General features: G+C 40.0%; 1 protein-coding gene across 6 annotated transcripts in view; it reads right to left on the bottom strand.

The window, feature by feature from the left end:
• The window catches only part of TSHZ2 (teashirt zinc finger homeobox 2), a 424,686-nt gene that overhangs the window by 141,600 nt on the left and 264,221 nt on the right, over positions 1 to 18,865 (bottom strand). For 2 of the 6 annotated variants that reach the window (XM_078392167.1, XM_078392168.1), the window contains exon 2: positions 11,381 to 14,465. In XM_078392167.1, coding sequence (XP_078248293.1) covers positions 11,389 to 14,465 — 3,077 coding nt within the window. In that variant the 3' untranslated portion in view covers positions 11,381 to 11,388. Of the gene's footprint in view, positions 1 to 718; positions 14,466 to 18,865 lie in introns of those variants that run through there. The other 4 variants (XM_020779532.3, XM_078392171.1, XM_078392169.1 and 1 more) reach the window with 3 other exon arrangements.

An 18,865-nucleotide genomic window follows, 5' to 3' on the forward strand; every position in this document is an offset into this window, starting at 1 on the left:
ATTCCTCATGACACTTCAGAGGAGCAGTCTGGTTTAGGGGAAGAGGACATGCACATAGCTCTCAGAGTTCTCTTTTCTAATGAAGGGCAGAACCTGAATACAGTACATGTTAACGCTAATATTAAAAATGTTACTTTTATGTCGAACAGGAGACAGGCAAATGGAGTAATCAAATGTTTTAAAAAATAACACGTTCAAAGCAATGTTAAAACAATAGGTTTAAAATATTATTTTTAAAAAAGATTAGATTTTTAAAAAAGATTTTTAAAAAAGATTACATGGTCTAGAGGGGCGGGGTAAAAATCAAATAAATAAATAAATAAATAAAATAAATGCATCAGTTTGTTTGTCCTCCTGTTTAACACAAAAGTAAATATTGCATTATTGGTGCTTTAAACTGAATGCATTGTGTCCCAACATTGTCAGAGGGAAATGACCAGGAGGATCAAGAACACCAAGAATTGCTGTCACTCCTGTCCATAATGGCTGCCTGAGGTACTGTAGTTGCCTCACTTTGCTTAACAGTAGAGCTGGCCCTGCATCAATAACAGAGTTTCTCCCATCAACCCATTTCACGACCCAGCATAGCTATATTGTACATTCTTTACTTTACTTTTATTGAACTTATACCCCGCCCCTCTATTTATTTATTTATTTATTTATTTATTTATTTATTTATTTATTTATTTATTTATTTATTTATTTATTTATTTATTGCATTTATATGCCGCCCATCTAGACATGGTCTACTCTAGACAAAGTCTACTCGGGGCGGCTTACATGAGTAATAAAATACAATAATATAACATACATAATAATAAAAACCTATTAACTAATACGTATATACATTATCAAGATGGGGTAGTTAAGAAACAAAAACCAGTTAATTGACTGGAGGGGAAGGCCTGCCTAAAGAGCCAAGTTTTTAAATGGCTTTTAAAAACTCCCAGCGAGGGAGCCAGACGGATTTCCGTTGGGAGGATATTCCATAACCGAGGGGCCACTGCGAGAAGGCCCAGTTTCTTGTTCTTTCCTTCCGGGCCTCTCTCGACGTAAGACCCCTCAGCCGTCCCTGCTGGCTTTGTCGAGTGATTCAGGTAGACCTGGTTGGGAGAAGGTGATTTATTTGGTCTCCATCAAGTAATTCAAATGAGTCAGCAGCCCAGTGTTTGTGCAATGTTTAGTTTTGCCCTCACCTCAACGTCAGCATATAACATGCTCTCCCAAAGGGGAGGACGGCAAAGAAATGAAACAGCCTCAGGAAGGCGGGAGAATAGAAAGCGACAAACAAACCAACCCCTTCCCAAAAGCCCTACCTTTATATTTGGGTATATTTAACACATGCGGTTATTGGCGTGTCCTATAGATCACTTAACAAATTGCTTTGCAACCCTTCCAGGGCGTGGTATAAATGACTGATTTAAAACCTCTGCATTGTTCAAGCTGCATTGTTCTTCATCAAGTTGAGTCATTTTTATGTGAAGTGTCAAGCTCTTCTAACAAATAACTGCTGCCAGACAAATCAAGTTCCTCATCTTAAAGCTATGGCTAAATAGTTTATAGCTTTAATCTGCTCACTGAGGTGTGCAGTCTATGACAGTAATTATAAATGCAAGGAGAAATTATAGCTGAATGCTTTAACTGCATTAGGAGGCATTTGATGAACATCCATGATTGCCTGCTCATTTCCAACAATAGAGGGCACGTTAGTGTCAATGCATTAGAGGATTTTCAGTTTTGTTCGGCTCTTTCTTCCATTTACCACTGAATTGTCAGTTGTCTCCTATAAAGTGTGTGTTGGGGGGAAGAAAAGCACCACAGAATCTTTAAACTTGATGGGTTTAAAAGAGAGAGAGAAAAGACAAAAGGAGAAATGGGGGGGACATCCCTGTTTATCATTATGCATTCCCCCCCCCTTACAATACTATACTTATTTTCAAGTTGATTCTTTTCAGCAAGCTGTCTGTTTACTTATCAAAGACTTTAGGAAAGGCACTCTACTTCAAATAGCATAAAATTTGGGCCGGGATTAAGCTTTAAACTCATTTCTAAATGTCGGAGTATAGTTTGAGAACGTCTAGAAAGAGTGCATTAGAACATCCACAGCACGCTTTTCTCATCACCAAGTAATAACAAGCAGAAGCTCACTAAAATTCTTCTGATCAGTACCTTTCCCAGTTTCAACCTATAGTATAATTAAGGACTCCTCCAGATGTAACATTTGTCCCAAGCCATGTTTTGCCACTTGCTTCTGGATAAGCATTCCCTTGAATGGAATTTGGATTGAAACATACATCTCTTCCCTTTAAGAAACATCTAAGAAAAATTAAAGAAATTCACAACCCTGCCAAAATTGCTTTATTTTATTCCATCTTATTTCTCTATTGAACATTAACTGAAAGTTTATGACTGGGAATCTCTACTGTGGACATGGAACTTCAAGTGGAAAAGGCCATAGTGCTAAACTCTGTTCCGAAAGAGAGACTCAAAATAAACCTGGCTCACAGAGCGACTAAAAAGACATAGGCAATCGCCGAAATAGCACTAAACTAAGAGAAATGAGCTTTACATCACTTGAATGGCTGGAAAGATGCTGACAACTTTAACGCAAACCCAAAAGCTCTAATTTGAACAAATGCTCAGTCTGTACAACCATGATATTCTGTGATACAATGCATTTAAACCTCCACAAGATTTCAAGGAAAAGATCCTTCTTACTTACAAATCATCAGCTTTCAGCCTATATTAAAAACTTGCTATAAGGCAAATAAATATAACGACATGCTGAAGCCATGCATAACTGAAGAGTGACTGGATAATGCTCTGGGACTCAGAGAAGTATCTCACAGTACCTTCGGACTGCAGTTGCCAGGATCCTTCTGCTAACATGGCCAATAGGCATAATAGCTGGCAGATTCAAGAAACTGCAGTCAAAAACATGCATTTTTCAAATTTTTCATCATCCTAACATTTGCCAGTTAACCAATTCACTATATGCATGCATTTTAAAAGTAGCTTCCATGCTATGGACTTTACCTACCTGGAATCCTGTCTGACTTAGATGACACATATCATATACTGTACAGCAAACTTAATTGGATATTTATATTTGATTTTTCCAAATGGGCCCCTCTACCCACAATATAGCCACCATATCTAATTTTACACAAGGTGGGCTGGAGATCTGTACCAAAAATTAATCAGGTATAAATAAATGAAAAGGTGATGATTTGCATAAATACTGTATACGTGTGTATATCTATATGTGCATGTATGTGTGTGTGTTCAGTGTTGTCTGTCTGTCTGTCTGTCTGTCTGTCTGTCTGTCTCTCTCTCTCTCTCTCTGTGTGTGTGTGTGTGTGTGTGTGTGTGTGTGTGTGTGTGTGAGAGAGAGAGAGAGAGAGAGAGAGAGAGAGAGAGAGACTAATACTGAGACTGTGGCCATTGACAAAAAACCATAGGGATTTATCCCTCAAAGATAAAATTAGAATATTCTATTAATATAGATTTGGGAAAATACATATAAGGTCTGGGTTTCCTGATAGTGTTGGAATAACTTAGATTCAAAGCATAACATAACTGTAAGTTGAAAGCTAGGGGGTAATCAAACAGTTAAAAGAAGAAGAAGTAGAAAGTTGATCTTTTATGGAAAATGAATAGATTACATGCTTGTATACTTAATATGAATAGACTGGACGACTATATACTTTGTGTTCTCCTATACCCTTTTCCCATCCCTTCCATTTCCTTTTACCTTCTGTATTCCCTACCCTATCTTTAATAGTTTAAAAATAAATATTAAAAAAAATCAGCATGCCAAAACATACTTATTGTGTCATCTATCTCTTGTTCAAAGGCATCAGGGGAATGACAAAATGTGCAGCTGGTTAAAAGTAAGAAGGTGATTATTTTGGTGAGGTTGACTTAAATCCTTACATCTAATGTAATGTTCTGTTATTCTGAGACATGAAAATATATCTGAAAAACTCGGGGGAAAGACAAAGTTTAAATTATATGAGAGACAAAAATATGCATCTACATCAAAATACCCAATAGAACTGCATCTGAAATCACTACTCTATCATCCATCTATTCTATAATCTGTTCAATACATTCCCAGAAGGCATCAGATTTTGCCTTTTTTTGGGGGGGGGAAATCATAAATTGTGTTCTTTATTTTGAGATTTCAGTTTTCAAACATAGATTTAAGTTTGCTTCTTCAGTATCTGGATATGTTGATTTTTTACCCTTTTGAACCACTTCAGCATTCCTCAAGAAATGAACTTGCCAGTTCCAAATTTGTCAATATTCTAAAATGGTTGTATTTATTAAATATGTGAGACTTACACATATTTTTGCACATATATTATGCAGTTTCTATTACAAGCAGACCAATTACACGAGAAGAATGGCACTTGTACTGTTTTAGAAAGGTTATATGACATTTTGAACTTCGTATCATGCATTTCCAACTACCATGAGAAGACTGTCAGAAAACACTGTCGTTTAGTTTTCGTGCTTTTTAAGCAGTGCAGCTCTAAAGAGTTTGGTCAAGCTTTAGCAAAAGTTATAACGTCTGTGGCGTAGTTCAAAACAGCCTTCATTTCACACAATTTGTGCTTTCATGCATAGGAATGAAAATTACAGTTCCAGGTAACTCTTCATCTATTTTCACATTAGAGTTTAAGATTGCAGCTGCTCACAGAGACTTGAAAAGAAAGAAAAAAGTGGGAGGGAGAAAAAATGGAGCAACTCTTTAGCTGTCTGAAATGCCAGAATGTGGAGGAACAGGAGACCTTAACATTCAAAAACCTAAAGACAAAATCCACCAGCATTTCTTCTGTGTATATTACGTATCTCTGTTATTAGGTATCCTTTTGTCCGAAGACCTAATGTTTAGCAATCTCTCTGTAAAGTACAGATCTCAGAATATTTGTTTTACCTGTTAATCCTGTAAATCTAAACATGCTTATTGACACTACCGATACTATGCCTATGCCGTCAGAATTTAAATGTGTGCTACTGTTTTAGTGATCTGATTCCCTGGACCTCAGATTTGCAAACAAATCTGGGATTAACATCTTTTAGCACTTAGGGAATTTCCGCATCTTATATTGGGCTATCTATATAGCCTAGTGCAGTGGTTCTCAACCTGGACCCCCGGATATACTTGTACTGCAACTCCCAGAAGACTTTGCCATCAGAACTAGTGGTAAAGGTTTCTGGGAGTTGCAGTGCAAGAACATTTCATGACTCAAGGTTGGGAACCAATGGCCTAGTTCAGAGGACCAGCTTTCCTGCAGAAGCCTTTATTTTGCAACATCCTTGCATCAACATGGAAGTTTACATAAAATCTGAACATCATAGTTTTCTATCGGAAGCTCTTCTGCATTTCCCCATTGTTTCTTCTGTCACTTTTTTTTGCAGAGAAAATGTGTTAGGGAAAAAAGATGGAATAGCTATAAGATGCTTTCTGAATGTGAACATCAAGAGCCCTCTAGCACCTTTATAGACCTTTCATCAAAATAAATTTGCCAGGAATATTTTTAAAATGCAGTTAATATCATCTTGTCTCTAATTAAGATTCAGGTGAAGCATTCTGTAAATACTTAGCAGCCAAAGACTGCCATTTCCAGAGTTCTCCTATATTCAAAGTGATGTCTTTCTCCAAACAGTCTATGTTAGTTGGCACTATGCATAATACTAGTAAACATAAACATTTTTTTTAAAAAAAATCACTGTCCATGGGGTTGACAGGGAGCCACAACTTTCCCTAAATATTTTTCTTGTCCTTTCTACTTTTATGTATACATACTTTTATGTATGTGGAATTTCAGATTTTACCATGATAAGCCTCCACCAGCCCACACGAGAATAATAATGGATCCTTCGGAATGTTAAAACACAATTAATATAATAATGTAGCACCAATTCTCCAAACAATATGTCTGAAAATCAACTATTTAACATGAATTCACTTGGAGTGTCTTTTTAGTGATTTTTTTCATTGGCTTTTTAATGACTTTGCTTTACTGGATAAGTGTCCAAAGACAGCATCATTACCTTTGTACTGAGGGACTCTTGTGCTGCTGTGTGCTGTAATTTGGATATCCTCAACAGCACTAGAACCATAATTGTTTCACTTAGCCAAACCGTGAATTCAGCTTATTATTAAAAACCCTACACATTAATAGCTTTCGAATATGTCACTTCCATGAGGGGAGCACTTCGCAAGCTCCTGTTTTCACATCAGGGTTGCCAACTCTTTTAACAGACCCTGCACCTGTGATTTCAACTGTGAGAAGTGATAGTGGTGGAATTTTCCATAACAAGAAGAGCTTCAGATACTGGTTTCTATGCAGGATGCTGCTATTTTTATTTTTATAAAGGAGAAAGCCAAGTCCCCTTTTTGTCTAGTCACTTAATCTGTGTTCTGAATCAGGATGGTGCAGATCACCCTCCAAATCTGTTCGGGGCTGTAATCCCCACAGCACTAACCATGAATCTGTGCAGATGGTTAAAATGAGTTTGGGAGGCAATGTTATCATCACATTAAAAGAGTAAGCCCACTGGAGCAAGGAATGCTTCTTTAACACTTCCTGAGTTGGACTTTGTTTCTGTAAGGATTATTCAATATTTTTACTGGCAGAATACAGCGGCCTAATGCTGAGCCTGTGGCCACTGACAAAAATAAGTCATCCTGAGCCAGGAAGGAAAGGAAAGAAAAGGAAACCCAATTGTATTAACTTAGGAAATCCATTTGGATATACAGTAGCATAGGAGGAAAAAGAACTCTAAAATTTGGTTGTTCTGGGTTTTTCGGGCTCTTTAGTTGTGTTCTGAAGGTTGTTCTTCCTGACGTTTCGCCAGTCTCTGTGGCTGGCATCTTCAGAGGACAGCAACAACCTTCAGAACACGGCCAAAGAGCCCGAAAAACCCAGAACAACCATTAGATCCCGGCCGTGAAAGCCTTCACAAACTCTAAAATTTGTTTCAGAACCTGTAGAACTGATTTTCTCACTAGTTGATCAGCCTTTCTCTCTCTCTAGCTAAAACAGAGGAACAGGAAAAAGCAGGAAGTGATCTCAGAGAAAGGGCAAAGAAAAACCACCCATTTACATGTAGGCTTAGAAAGGATAAACAGGGAAAGTATCCAGGCTCCTGTTTTTTCTGTTTTTTACTCTCCCCTACAATTTACTACATGCTGGTACTCTAGCATTACAGTTTCTGCACTGCCAGCACACCAGGCAGTGTGATGTGTTTGAGTACTGTCACGCTGGAGCCTGTCACCAATGTAGGTGAGTGTAGTGCCGGTTTTGCAATAATGTTTCCTGAACATTGACCAGAGTTGTCCACACAACTTAGGATAATAAAAGCAAGCATGAGATTTAGTAAGATTGGGCGAGGTGAAGCAGAAGAGGGTGAGCATAAAGGAACCCATTGAACCCTAAGCTGATATCATCTAATTGTGGAATTGTATGGGACTCAGAGAGCATTTCTGATGGAAGGCCATCCAGCCTCTTTTTAAACACATCAAAAGAAGGAATGTCCACCACCTTCCAAGACCACCCATCCATTGTCCAGTAGTTACTTCTTATGGTCAGGCAGTTCTGTTTCTCAGTGGAACACAGTTGTCATGTTTAAAGGGGATGCTTCCTGTTTGATAGAAATGATTCTGTTACCAGCAGTCTTAAACTAGTTACTGGGTAGTAAATCTAATTGAATTTGGTGAAATTTGCTTAAGTAAAGAAAGTCTGTTTGGACATTCTGGTGCCTTATTCCTTTAATACCTTAAAACAGAGAGATGGGTTTTCAGAGTTCAACAACTTTTAAGCCTGTGGACTAGTATATTCCCAAATATTAGCTATAGTTGTATTCTTCAGTTATTTTACCCTGTACTTCTGGATTAAAATGAACGTCTATATAATCAAGTATAAAAAAATGTGTCCCTTGAACTCCTGAACCATCTGAACTGTTTAAAAAACAACCACTGGTTTGTTTGTTTTTAAGGCGCATGCCTGGGGTGGGAGGGGAAACTAAACCCTCCACCCCTAGTCTGCCTCCCTGGTGCTGCCACTTTTTCCTTTTTCTCCTCCTCTGCTGCCATCTTGAGAGACAGCCAAACTGTTTCCTGGAAGGGAAGCCAGGTTGCCGTATCTCAAGATGGTAGTGGTCTTGAAGAACGAAGAGGAGGAAGCAACAGGGGCAGCTAGGGAAGTGCTGAGGGGCAGTGGGAATGGGGTGGGGGGCAGGCTGTGGGAGCAGGAGGGGGAAAACGAACCAGAGTTCGTGAAATTGCAAAACAAGTTCATGGTTCCAGTCGATTCATCGAATTTTGAAAAACCTGAACTGACCCGAACCAACGAACCAGTGATTTTCCACAAACTTCTGGGTTCAATTTCCAGTTCATGCCCATCCATAATGACATGACATGTATTCGAGGAGGAATGTAACTGGGCTCGACCTCATCAATTTCAATCCATTAATTTTGTCCCTTAGAATGTATGTTCATTACATAATAAATCGACACTAGTTCCTTATATGCACATGAGACCCCGGAAACATAAACACAGGTTGTAAGCCAGACCAGTAAATTGTGGGACTATATCCACATGCACATCTATAAAATTACAAGTGGCATATACAGAATAATAACCGTATGAAAGACTTTTGTACTGAACAACCTTCTGACACTTTTGTATCCAATTAGAAAGAAAGGAAGTGGGTAAATATTCAAAGGACAGTATGATTAACGAAAAATAATTAATAAGTGAGACATCTACATATGTTTATATGTGACAAAGGAGTTTATTATTACACAAATGAACTATGATGCCATATGTTTGTCTAGAATAATCACTAAATAACCAATGTATTTGGAATACAGGCTTTCAGTGTATTGTATAGAGACTTTGGTTTACTCAACAGTTTCAATTGCCTTCTGGATATAGAGAATTCAGATGCTGAAAATTATGAATATCCAAGTCACAGCCAGTGAAAAACATCAGACAGAATTTTCTTTGCTTTCTCTCAGTCTCAAATGTGAAGAGGAACATAGGTGACAAAGACTAAACAGCCATGGAATAGGCAGGAGAGGCCACAACTCCTTCAGGTACAATTATACAGGCAGGATTAGAACCTTTGGTCTTCCAGATATTCTTGTTCTTCAACTTCTGCAGTGAGTATGGGCAAGAGCTAAGGATGATAGGAGTTGTCATACAACTAAAATCTGGGGGCCACATGTTCCCCAGCCCCAGAATACCAGCTGCATGTCCCATCTTTCTAGATTTCCTAGTTCCAGCTAGAGTAGACCATTGAATCAACTGCTCAATGATGAATTGGCTGAGTGTATCTTGTTGGATCCACCCCCTGGCTTCAGCTTTCAATTGGCACTTGGGTTAGATAGGCCAAAGACTCAAGAGTCGGGTAAGGTTGGACACTGAATCCTACACAAAGCCATTTTGGACGTTTCAAAGAAATGGTAGGAAAGGACCTGTACTGAGCTTCCTCATCTTGCGCAGAGAAAGAGGGAAATATATGCCTCTCTTCTGAGGATAATATCCTGAGAATGAAATTGAAAGCTGTTTTTGTTTGTTATTGATTACAATATTTTACTGCTTTATTTTGATTGTTTCATGGTACGTTAAACTATTTAAGACACAGAGAAGCAGTAAAAAACAGAAGCTTCCCTTCTGTTCTTCGGAATATCTGGAATAGATTTTAGGGCATCCCATCTTTTCTGCCTGCTGTTATCTCTTCAAATTGGAACAGGTTCTCTCCCCCCTGCTTTGATGTTCGACTGTGGATAAGTTTTTGTATCTTCACAGTCTTTTAGAGTACATTTACAAAGAATTTGCTTTCAAAGAAATAGTTTTCCCTCCTAGCTGGTGTCCTATGAATGCTTTATTTATGATACCCTTGACCCATCTAACTGAGGAGAGTCTACTGCGAACTACAGTCCCTTCAGATGTTTTTGACTAAAATTCCCATGGTCCCTTACCATATTGGCATATGGGCAAAGCTATTGTTGGGGAAGGCTAATCTTCTCTGAAGGTCAAACTAGAAGTTCAGACACGTATGCATTCCCTACAGTTAATTCATTTCCCCTCCCACAACGGGGCTTCCTCAGAACTTCTTGCCTCGTGGATCACGGCTCGCAAATAAACTCATGTTTACTTTCCAGTGGCAAGTCATAAGCAAAGCATAATAAATGTCAGATGCACAGATGAAGATAATAATAAGCTATGACAAACCAACCCCTATTTGAGGAAGCACATCATATAAAAATGTGCTAAAGGTACGGTATAATCCATATAGGTAGGTAGGAGTGGCAGTAGCTCTCCACAGTCCACCCAGTTTGTCCACATACTTTGACTTTATTATCTCACAATAAGTAACATGCTTTGCACATTTTCAGAAGAGGTGTTCCATCACTTGGTAAAAGATATCCAATTGTCACTTAATTTAGTTTGCTTTGTTTCTTGATAGGTCATTGGAGGGTAAAGCACAGGATTAATTTGAAAGTCTGATTGCTGAGGCAGGTATCTGAAGAAATCCTGATGCTGGAGGGAAAACGGGCTCAGTAATATGCATTCAGCTTAATGTCTAGTTTCATCCCGAGGCATTTTAGAAGGAAATGACAATAGAATGAAGAAGACACATTTTTAACTATTTGATTGTGGCCCTTCCTTGTAGCATTATATCCAAACAAAGTAGAATAGCATGGAGTTTCTCTTGGCCTATAGGATATGGACAATGTTCTTAAAGAGAGACCTAATGAATTATCCAGGGAGGCAATAAAGGCAGAAGCAACAAACATTTAAGTCATTGAAACTGTAAGAAAATTATGATCAAGCAGAGGAATCCCGTATCTGAAACAGGACACTGAAACACATGGCAACGCCATCCAATTTCCTGTGACTTCTGCTGTTACGCTCAGATGAGGGACAGAAGAGTGACACAGAGGCTTAAAATATTGCAAGCAAATGCAGTTTTAAGAGAAGTCATTAGAGTGAAATGTTCAGCATGCTTTCTTTCTAAATGCAAGGTTAATGGGTTGGTTAGCTAATTGGAACATGGTGTCAACAGCAAGTAAGGCTGCCAAATATTTTTTTTCGGCAGAGGTTCCTGTGCCTTTAACAGCAGCATGGAGGAACAAAATGGAAGAAAACACAGCTTTGACCCATCATAGAAGCAGAGCAATGGGAGCAGTTCTGCTTGCTAATTGTTCTCATGTGGCAGTTACAGACAGAGGAGCCAGTGCCTAGAAAGAAACTGACACCCTTGAACATAAGTAGATTTAAGAAAGCAGAAGTGCTTTAAGAGCCCTTCTTTGATAAACATAGCATTGAAACAAATTTTTCAGTTAAGGCATGCATACCTCAAGAATTATTCTTCATCCACTTCTGCTACAAACTGTGAATGATGTTCTGGTGACTTGCTGTGTGTTTTGCTTAGGTGAAGTTTTACTGCATGTTTGCTCACAAATGTCCGAGAGCACAACTTACATTTAAACTTAGAGTCTGTGTCCTCTTCTCCAGCTATTGTTTCAGGAGACCTTTGAACTGAAATTCTGGAGATTTCTTGTTCTACCTTGGTTTGCTGCTCCACAGCCAACTTGTTCATGTCTTTCATTTGGAAACCTAGATGGGATTCTAAATGGCTGATGTATGTAGATGGGGTTCTAAACTGAGATGCACAGTCACTGCAATAAAAGATGGGGTGACCTTTATCCATGTTTTTCAAAAACTTTGTCCCTCCAGTTTTTCTGAGTTGGTACTTGACGTTGGCCAACCAATGGCTGATGGTGGTCATGGACAGTCCAGTAAACTTGGAGATCTGCATACGTTCTTGAGGACCCAGGTCTGACAATAAATATTTGCCTTCGGATGTTTGGAAGAGACTGGAAGCAAACTGAGCTTGCAAAATAAGGAGATGCTGAGGATTCCAGTTGGATTGCCTTCCCTTTCTTTTGTGCAGGGTGGAGACTTCTGTGGAGACGTCTTCAAAACGCCGAACATCCATTTCCAGTTTCATCGATGGGACTCTGGAGGAAACAGCAGGTTTTGGTGTTGTAGCTTTGGGAAGAACTTTGACCATGTCTGCAATGTCAGACAATGCATGTTTCTGAGGTGGGGAAGTACAAGATTGTGCTTGAATGGATTCCCCTTTCTTGCTCTTAGATTTGGTCAGATCTATTGGCTGATCATTGTTTTCGAACACAAAACGCCTGGATGTAACGCTTGCAGGTTTCGGAGGCGTCGGAGCAGGAGATAAAACGGGCTTCTCCATCATGTTTAAATTGGTTTTGTGAAAAATAGAAACAGAACTCGTGCTGGGACTGGAATTTGACTGTGGTCTCAGAGGTTCATTCGCTTTGCCCAAGTGATTATTGAGCACAGATTGCAAGGCGCTCAGGGGATTTAAAGAAGGCAGCTCTGAAGCATGGTTAGAAACAGCAGCACATCCATTGCTGAGAGATGTTGACACAGACTCCTTTAGTTTTGTTTTTTCTTTTTCCTCATCTTCCTTTGCCTTGCTTTCCTCTTTCAATGGGCTCAGCTCTGATTTGTTTATGTCTATGCACACCTCGGCCTTAGGAGGGGATTCACTTTCACTTTGACAAGTAGGGACAGCATCAGTTTTGCTGCCCTCTTTGAGGCAGTCCTTTTGTACTTCCTTTTTGGCGTCCCCTTCCTTCTTCACTTGAGTACACTGGGCCACGTTAGCTGAGATAGGAACCAGGGGCATAACTTTCCACTTTGGAGCAATAGGCCTCAACTTATTACTAACTGTTGGCCTAACTTGTAGAACCTGTGACCCCACTGGTAAGGAAGGCTTGGCACCTTCTGAGAGTTGATAGGCTGCATGGATACTCGGATATGCACTCCAGCTGGGGGCTCCATTTTGAGCTTTATTGATGGCTGTCGTGACAGTGTTTTCCAAAGACTTCAAAATGTCTCCACCACCTTTTGAGGCGTCTTCCAAATCTTCCTCTCTAAGGTATTGATATTTCATTGTAGGGTCCAATGGTTTCGGAAGAGTATCTTCATAATCTTCACTCTTTACCACTTTCTCGTCTTTATTGACCTCCTCTGATTTATTTTGCTTAGTTTCTTTCTTTAGCTCGGATTGAGGAGCTGTAGAATCTGTTGATGCATTGCTGGAGGGTTTGGAATGTGGGCTATCACTGGCCGGCGCCTCAGAAAGCGACTGCATTTTCTCTACAGCTAATGGATCCAAAACAAGTTGTTTTCCTTTCTTGGAAGCCGAGCTTGTGACTTTCAAGAAATGACCCGTGACCATCATGTGAGTGGTGAGTTGCTGCAAGGTGTCATGGGAGCTTCCGCACTCCATGCACTTGAGGATCTGGGATTTGCATGCTTCAAACTGCCAGGTGTAGCTGGCGCCATTCTGGTAGCCGTAGCGATTGTTTGATGAGAGCTGCAGACTTGCGTTTTTCTGGGAGGTAAACGTGTCGGCGAATGACCCGGTGGTGGAGTCTGGAGAGCAAGGCCTGTTGATGTCAAACACGCGCTTCTTGGCTGGAGTAACCATTTTGGAAGAAATGGTAGGTACTGGCTCCTTCAAAGGCACTTTTTGGTAGTGTTTTGTTTTTATCATATGAACACTTAGATCTTGAAGGGAGTCGAAGGAGTCACCACAGAACATACATTTCAAAACTTTCTGGGCATCTTCTTTATCCATGTCCTGAAAGGCCCTTTTTCGGGGTTTGGAGTAGCTGGTAGGCCTGTGCTTGTCTTTCTTATGGTTATCATCTTGGTAGTGACCACTCTCATTCATATGGACGGTGAGCTCTACCAAGGTATCGTAGGCAGCACTGCACTGCCTGCATCGAAACCTACTTGCACCTGTGAATACAGTCCCACACATTTTGCTGCTTTGTCTGTACAGCTGAACTGAGCTGAAAAGGTTTGGTTTGGAGACAGGCCTGGCGGGTAAGCTCTGTTGTAAGCTTTTGGTCAAGGCATCCTGGTGCCAATCAAAGTCACTTTTGCTTGCTCCGTTCCTGCTGTCGCATCCCCTCTTATCAGAATTTGACAGCTTGAGTCCTAGCCCTAAACCTGTCCAATAAGAGTCCGAAAGGATGTTGGCATAAACTGCTGTCATTTTATCCATGCAGCTGTGTGCTTCGCTTGGAAGCTTGGGGTGGATGTGGGCTTTGGAGTCCTGCACCTCCCTGGAGCAAACACTTTTAATGTCAGCCACCTGGTCACTAGCATCACTTAGGAGAGATTCATTTTCAGCATCCTGGTTGGAGATATGACTTACTGGAGAATTCTGGTAGCTAAAACTGCCTTTTGGATCGGGCCCAATGTCATGCTCTTCATCCGTCCCTGGATCATTGCTGCCCGGAAGATGAGCAGTTGAGTTACTCTCGTTGTCATCCTCTTCTTCCTCCTTTATGTCTTCTTCATCTTTTAGATCGTCGTCCTGGACATAACCTGGAAAGAAACGTTGATAAAAGAATGATCAATGCATGTAAGAACACTGCACATTTGTTTCTTTACTAGTGGCATTTACTTTTCCTGCTTGGATTTCAGTTTACCCTTCTACTTTATAGACTGTTAGCACAAGACATTTTAAAAAAAGGAAATTTGGCAAGACTTGCTCGTTTTTATTGGCAGACAATCATAATTCCTTGTAACTTCTAGAGGTTTTGAGTTAATAATTTTTTCTGTTGCAATAGTAAAGCCCTAATGGTTCCTTTAATGGAACCAGTTAGAGAATTAATATATGAGATCATTTGAAGTCCTATTAAACGACGTGGTCAGATGAATATTACCCCAGGCCAGAAAATGACAAGTGGCCAAGACGCAGAAGTAAAGGATAGTAAAGGATCTCACTCAAATATTTTTGCTTCAAAGGATTTTTTTCCCAGGTAGAGTTCTCATGCCAGCTAAATAAAACAATTCAGGATGCTTGGAAACAAAGTAAAAACACAATTCTGAGCAGTTTCACTGGGGGTGCGGGGAACTGCACCCAGCACCTCCCCCTAGGGCACATGAGGACCTTCTAAGAAAAAAGAAACAATGATTTTTTGGGGGGTGGGGAGGTCGTGGGATAGCTAGAGAGCTTTAAGGATGCTGGGAGGCTGCGAAAGTGCCCCACTGGTAACTAACATTTTAGTTACCCTTGTGTTAAATGCAGAAAGATGAGAAACATTTGCAATATGTTTATACAGCATCTCCTACAGCCAACATTTCCCTTCTCCTATCAGGGTAAAGATGTACATATCATTAATAGAGGAACCATGAGAAAAGAGACTCTCCACTCCACTTCAGGACTTCTCTTCACCAGGTCAGCTTGTGGAGAAAGATGAGGTGTGTGTGACTCTTAAAATTTTGGGGGATGGTGTTCCTTTGGCCTGTGCACCATGGGATGGGAGAAACAGGGACGGACAAGCTGGGCGTGTGTCCTTTCTTACTTCACGCTTTGACTCAACCTGCAGTCAGAATGTTTGAATTGCTCTTCCATTCAGTTTAGCATTTGTTTATATGCTTGTTTACAAAATCAGTGGAACCCCGCTTTTCTATAGGAGTTTCCCAAGGTAGCTTACTGCAACACAGAAGGGCACTAACCTGCAGCTGTAAGAAAATAATGGCGAACTAATAGCAGGGGATATAAAATAAGCAACAATAAAGCCAACAAAAGCAGCTGGCAGTAATAAAATCATGAGAAATCAGAACTGTTTTCAGTTGGGATCCAGACACCAATAATTTCCTCCAGAGAGCAAATGCCAGACTTGAGATGCCATTGCTAAGAATGCCCTGTTAATCATCCACCACACCCTGGAAGGCAGGAGTTACCCCAAGAACTCCAGATAACCTGAGAGATTTGTGCAGGAATCTCAGACCAAGTGTATCCATCCATTCCAGGGGGAATACAGTGGTGCCTCGCTTAACGGGCACTCCGTTTAGCAATGAAATTGCTTAGCGATGACTTTTTGGGAGCTTTTTTGCACTTCGTTTAGCAATGATCCCTATGGGCAATTTTCGCTTAGCGATGGTTGGGACCATGCTTCGCATAGCGATTAAATTTTGGGTCCCCTGTTTCACTTAACGATGGTTTAAACAGCCTCATGTTTGCTGTTTTTAAAATGTTTTTCTTTTATTTATAAAGTTAAAGTTTACTGTTTAAAATGTTTGAAATCATAAAATGCACTTAAAAAACCTTTGTTAACCAAATTTGACTTTGTTCTGACTCTTTTTTAATTTGTTGTTGTATTTTCCCCCCATTGAGATGCATTGAATAGGTTTCAATGCTTTTCAATTGGGGAACCGCGTTTCCCTTAGTGATGTTTCCTATGGTGATTTTTGCTTAAGGACGGCAATTCATTCCTATTGGAATGAATTATCCGGTTTTCAATGCAGTTCAATGGGAAACCGCGATTTTTTCGGAACAAATTAACATCGCTAAGAGAGGCACCACTGTACTTTAAAAGTCTTCCTGTACCATAGTGGTAGCAATTTCACCCTCCCTTCCTCTTGGTAGCACCCAAAGAAAGATGCTGTTGGCCCTTCAGATACCTCAAAGATTTCTGAAGTTCCAGATTTTCAAAGCCCCTAATTAAATCTTTTAAACTACTTTTGAGGCTTTGTTGCTTGCTTTTGGATATCGCAGTAAACAACGATTTGCTGTGGCAGGAACAACTTTTGGCAAGTTTTTGGCCTCATACACTTCCTGTCACGCTCCCCTCTTCTCCTCTGGCACAGCTACAACCAGGGGTTCAAAAGCTTTTACACCCACTTCTTAAAAAGTGCAACTTCTACTATCATCTCAGCTCAACCACAGACATTGATTCCATTTTTACAAAAAAAGGGCAGTTCTCCCTCTGCTTTTTCATCCTTCTCCCTCCTGATTTGTTGTTGTTGTTGTTGTTGTTGTTGTTGTTGTTGTTGTTGTTGTTGTTGTTGTTGTTGTTGTTGTTGTTGTTGTTGTTGTTGTTGTTGTTGTTGTTATTCCTCTTAAATGGACCAACAGAGAGAAGCAAACACAACTGCCAGGTTCACTGTTTTTTCCCCCACAATACAAATAAAAACTTCTGCTTAATTAGGCTTTGACATATTTACTCTAATCTTTACAAAAGAAAAACTTGTGAGAAGTCTTTTATTTTATTTCACTTTTTGGGAGACTGCTCGTTTGTTAGCATGGTGCGTAAACATGATCTGAAGGAACTAGGAAAGAAACAGATCGGAAAGGATCAAAACTGGTAACATTTGACTGATGCTTTTGAATGCCAATAACCTTATTTTGAAAAGTGAAAGAAAAGATGTACATGGTTTAAAATCATATACATAAAAGCTCTTGCCTTCTCTAAATCATTAATTCGCTTTGGGCATTTTATGTAAGGCAGCCAGTCTTTTAAAATGCAGACAGTCGGGGTATTTTAATGAATATACAAGGCATCCTCTCTGTGATTTCCTTAAGACAGTTTAGCTGTATGTAAATCATTATATAAATTGAAACGCAAGAGCTTAATTCATCAAAACGCTTGATTAGCAGAAGAGATTCTGATAAGAGCAATATACTGTTTTTTTAAAAAATGAAAGCTACATATGGTTGGAACCTTTAAGTAACAAATCAAGGCCATTCTGCAGAATCAGGTTGTTGCACAAAAATGTCTTTATGAAGCAAGGGTAACCTGGAGGTGGAAAGAAGTTTTCCCATGCATGTCATCCTTCTGTACATGCTATGGGCTGCTATTCAATGGTATCCCCCTTTTATTTATTTATTTGTTTGTTTGTTTGTTTGTTTGTTTGTTTAAGTCTTATACTGTACACAGCTTGAAAAAGTTATTTCCTTGGATTGCAGTTCCCAGAATTCCATAGCTTGCGTGAACAATAGTGGACTAGAAGTTCCTGGCACTGTTGTCTAAATTTTCCAAACTTCTTAACAGTTTTAAACCTCTTCCGTGAAGTTGATGGCTGATCTGTTTACCCAGTAAGTGGACAGTATTCCCTAGGAGTCCATGGGCCGCCTGGAGAATGGACGAAAACCAAAATATGAGCTGCCAGCCTCAGGTTACCCAGCTGTGATATGAAGCATATAGTGGCCCATTACAGAGAGCGGTTTTCTGCCCACAGGAGCCTCTGGGGTCTCCACAGGGAGTAAAAAAAAAGGCCCAAATCAACCCAGTAATGATTAGAAGTCCACTTCCCATTTTGAGAAAGGGGCATTTGGGGTTTTTAATGATGTCGAAGTGGCAGGGTGGTGGTGGAGGAGGTTGTGATGTATTTGAAAGATAAATCGCCGGTTCTTGTGCCTGAAAAAGAAGCAACTGGATGTAAAAAAACATCCAGGGAGAAGGTTGCCATCTCCCTTTTCTTCCCTAAGTGGTGGTTCCCAGTTCAGTTTTGGATGCTTCAGATATCACAGGAAATGTTTTGTGTTCGGCCTGAACGAGGATGGAAGGAAGGAAAGGGAAGACACGTACAGCCTTTAGGCATGGTTTGTTACATGAGAACCAAACTTAAGAAGCTCTTAACTAGGAGTAATGGTGAAGTCTTGAGTCAGACATTTATACAGAGTTTATTTTCCAAGGGCTGCCTCCTCAGTCTTGTCCCTGAATTCTGGTGGCTTCCCTTTGTCTCTTCTTTTCAGATTTTGTAGCAATCACAAATATTTTTTATCTGCAACAAAACTGCAGCTTCACCATTAGAATGGCAGATATACATTCCAGCAGTCTAGCACTGCATTAGCCTTGCCTCCTTCCACTATGGACCCATGTGAGCTCTATGTAACCAACACACATTTCTATTTATTTAAGCAACCAATATGCACATCTTTCCCTGGCACATACTCAAAAACACTGGAGCTGCCGGATAGCTCAGTGGTTTAGGTA

The sequence above is a fragment of the Pogona vitticeps genome, chromosome 4 (assembly GCF_051106095.1).
Source record: "Pogona vitticeps strain Pit_001003342236 chromosome 4, PviZW2.1, whole genome shotgun sequence".
Classification (NCBI taxonomy): domain Eukaryota; kingdom Metazoa; phylum Chordata; class Lepidosauria; order Squamata; family Agamidae; genus Pogona; species Pogona vitticeps.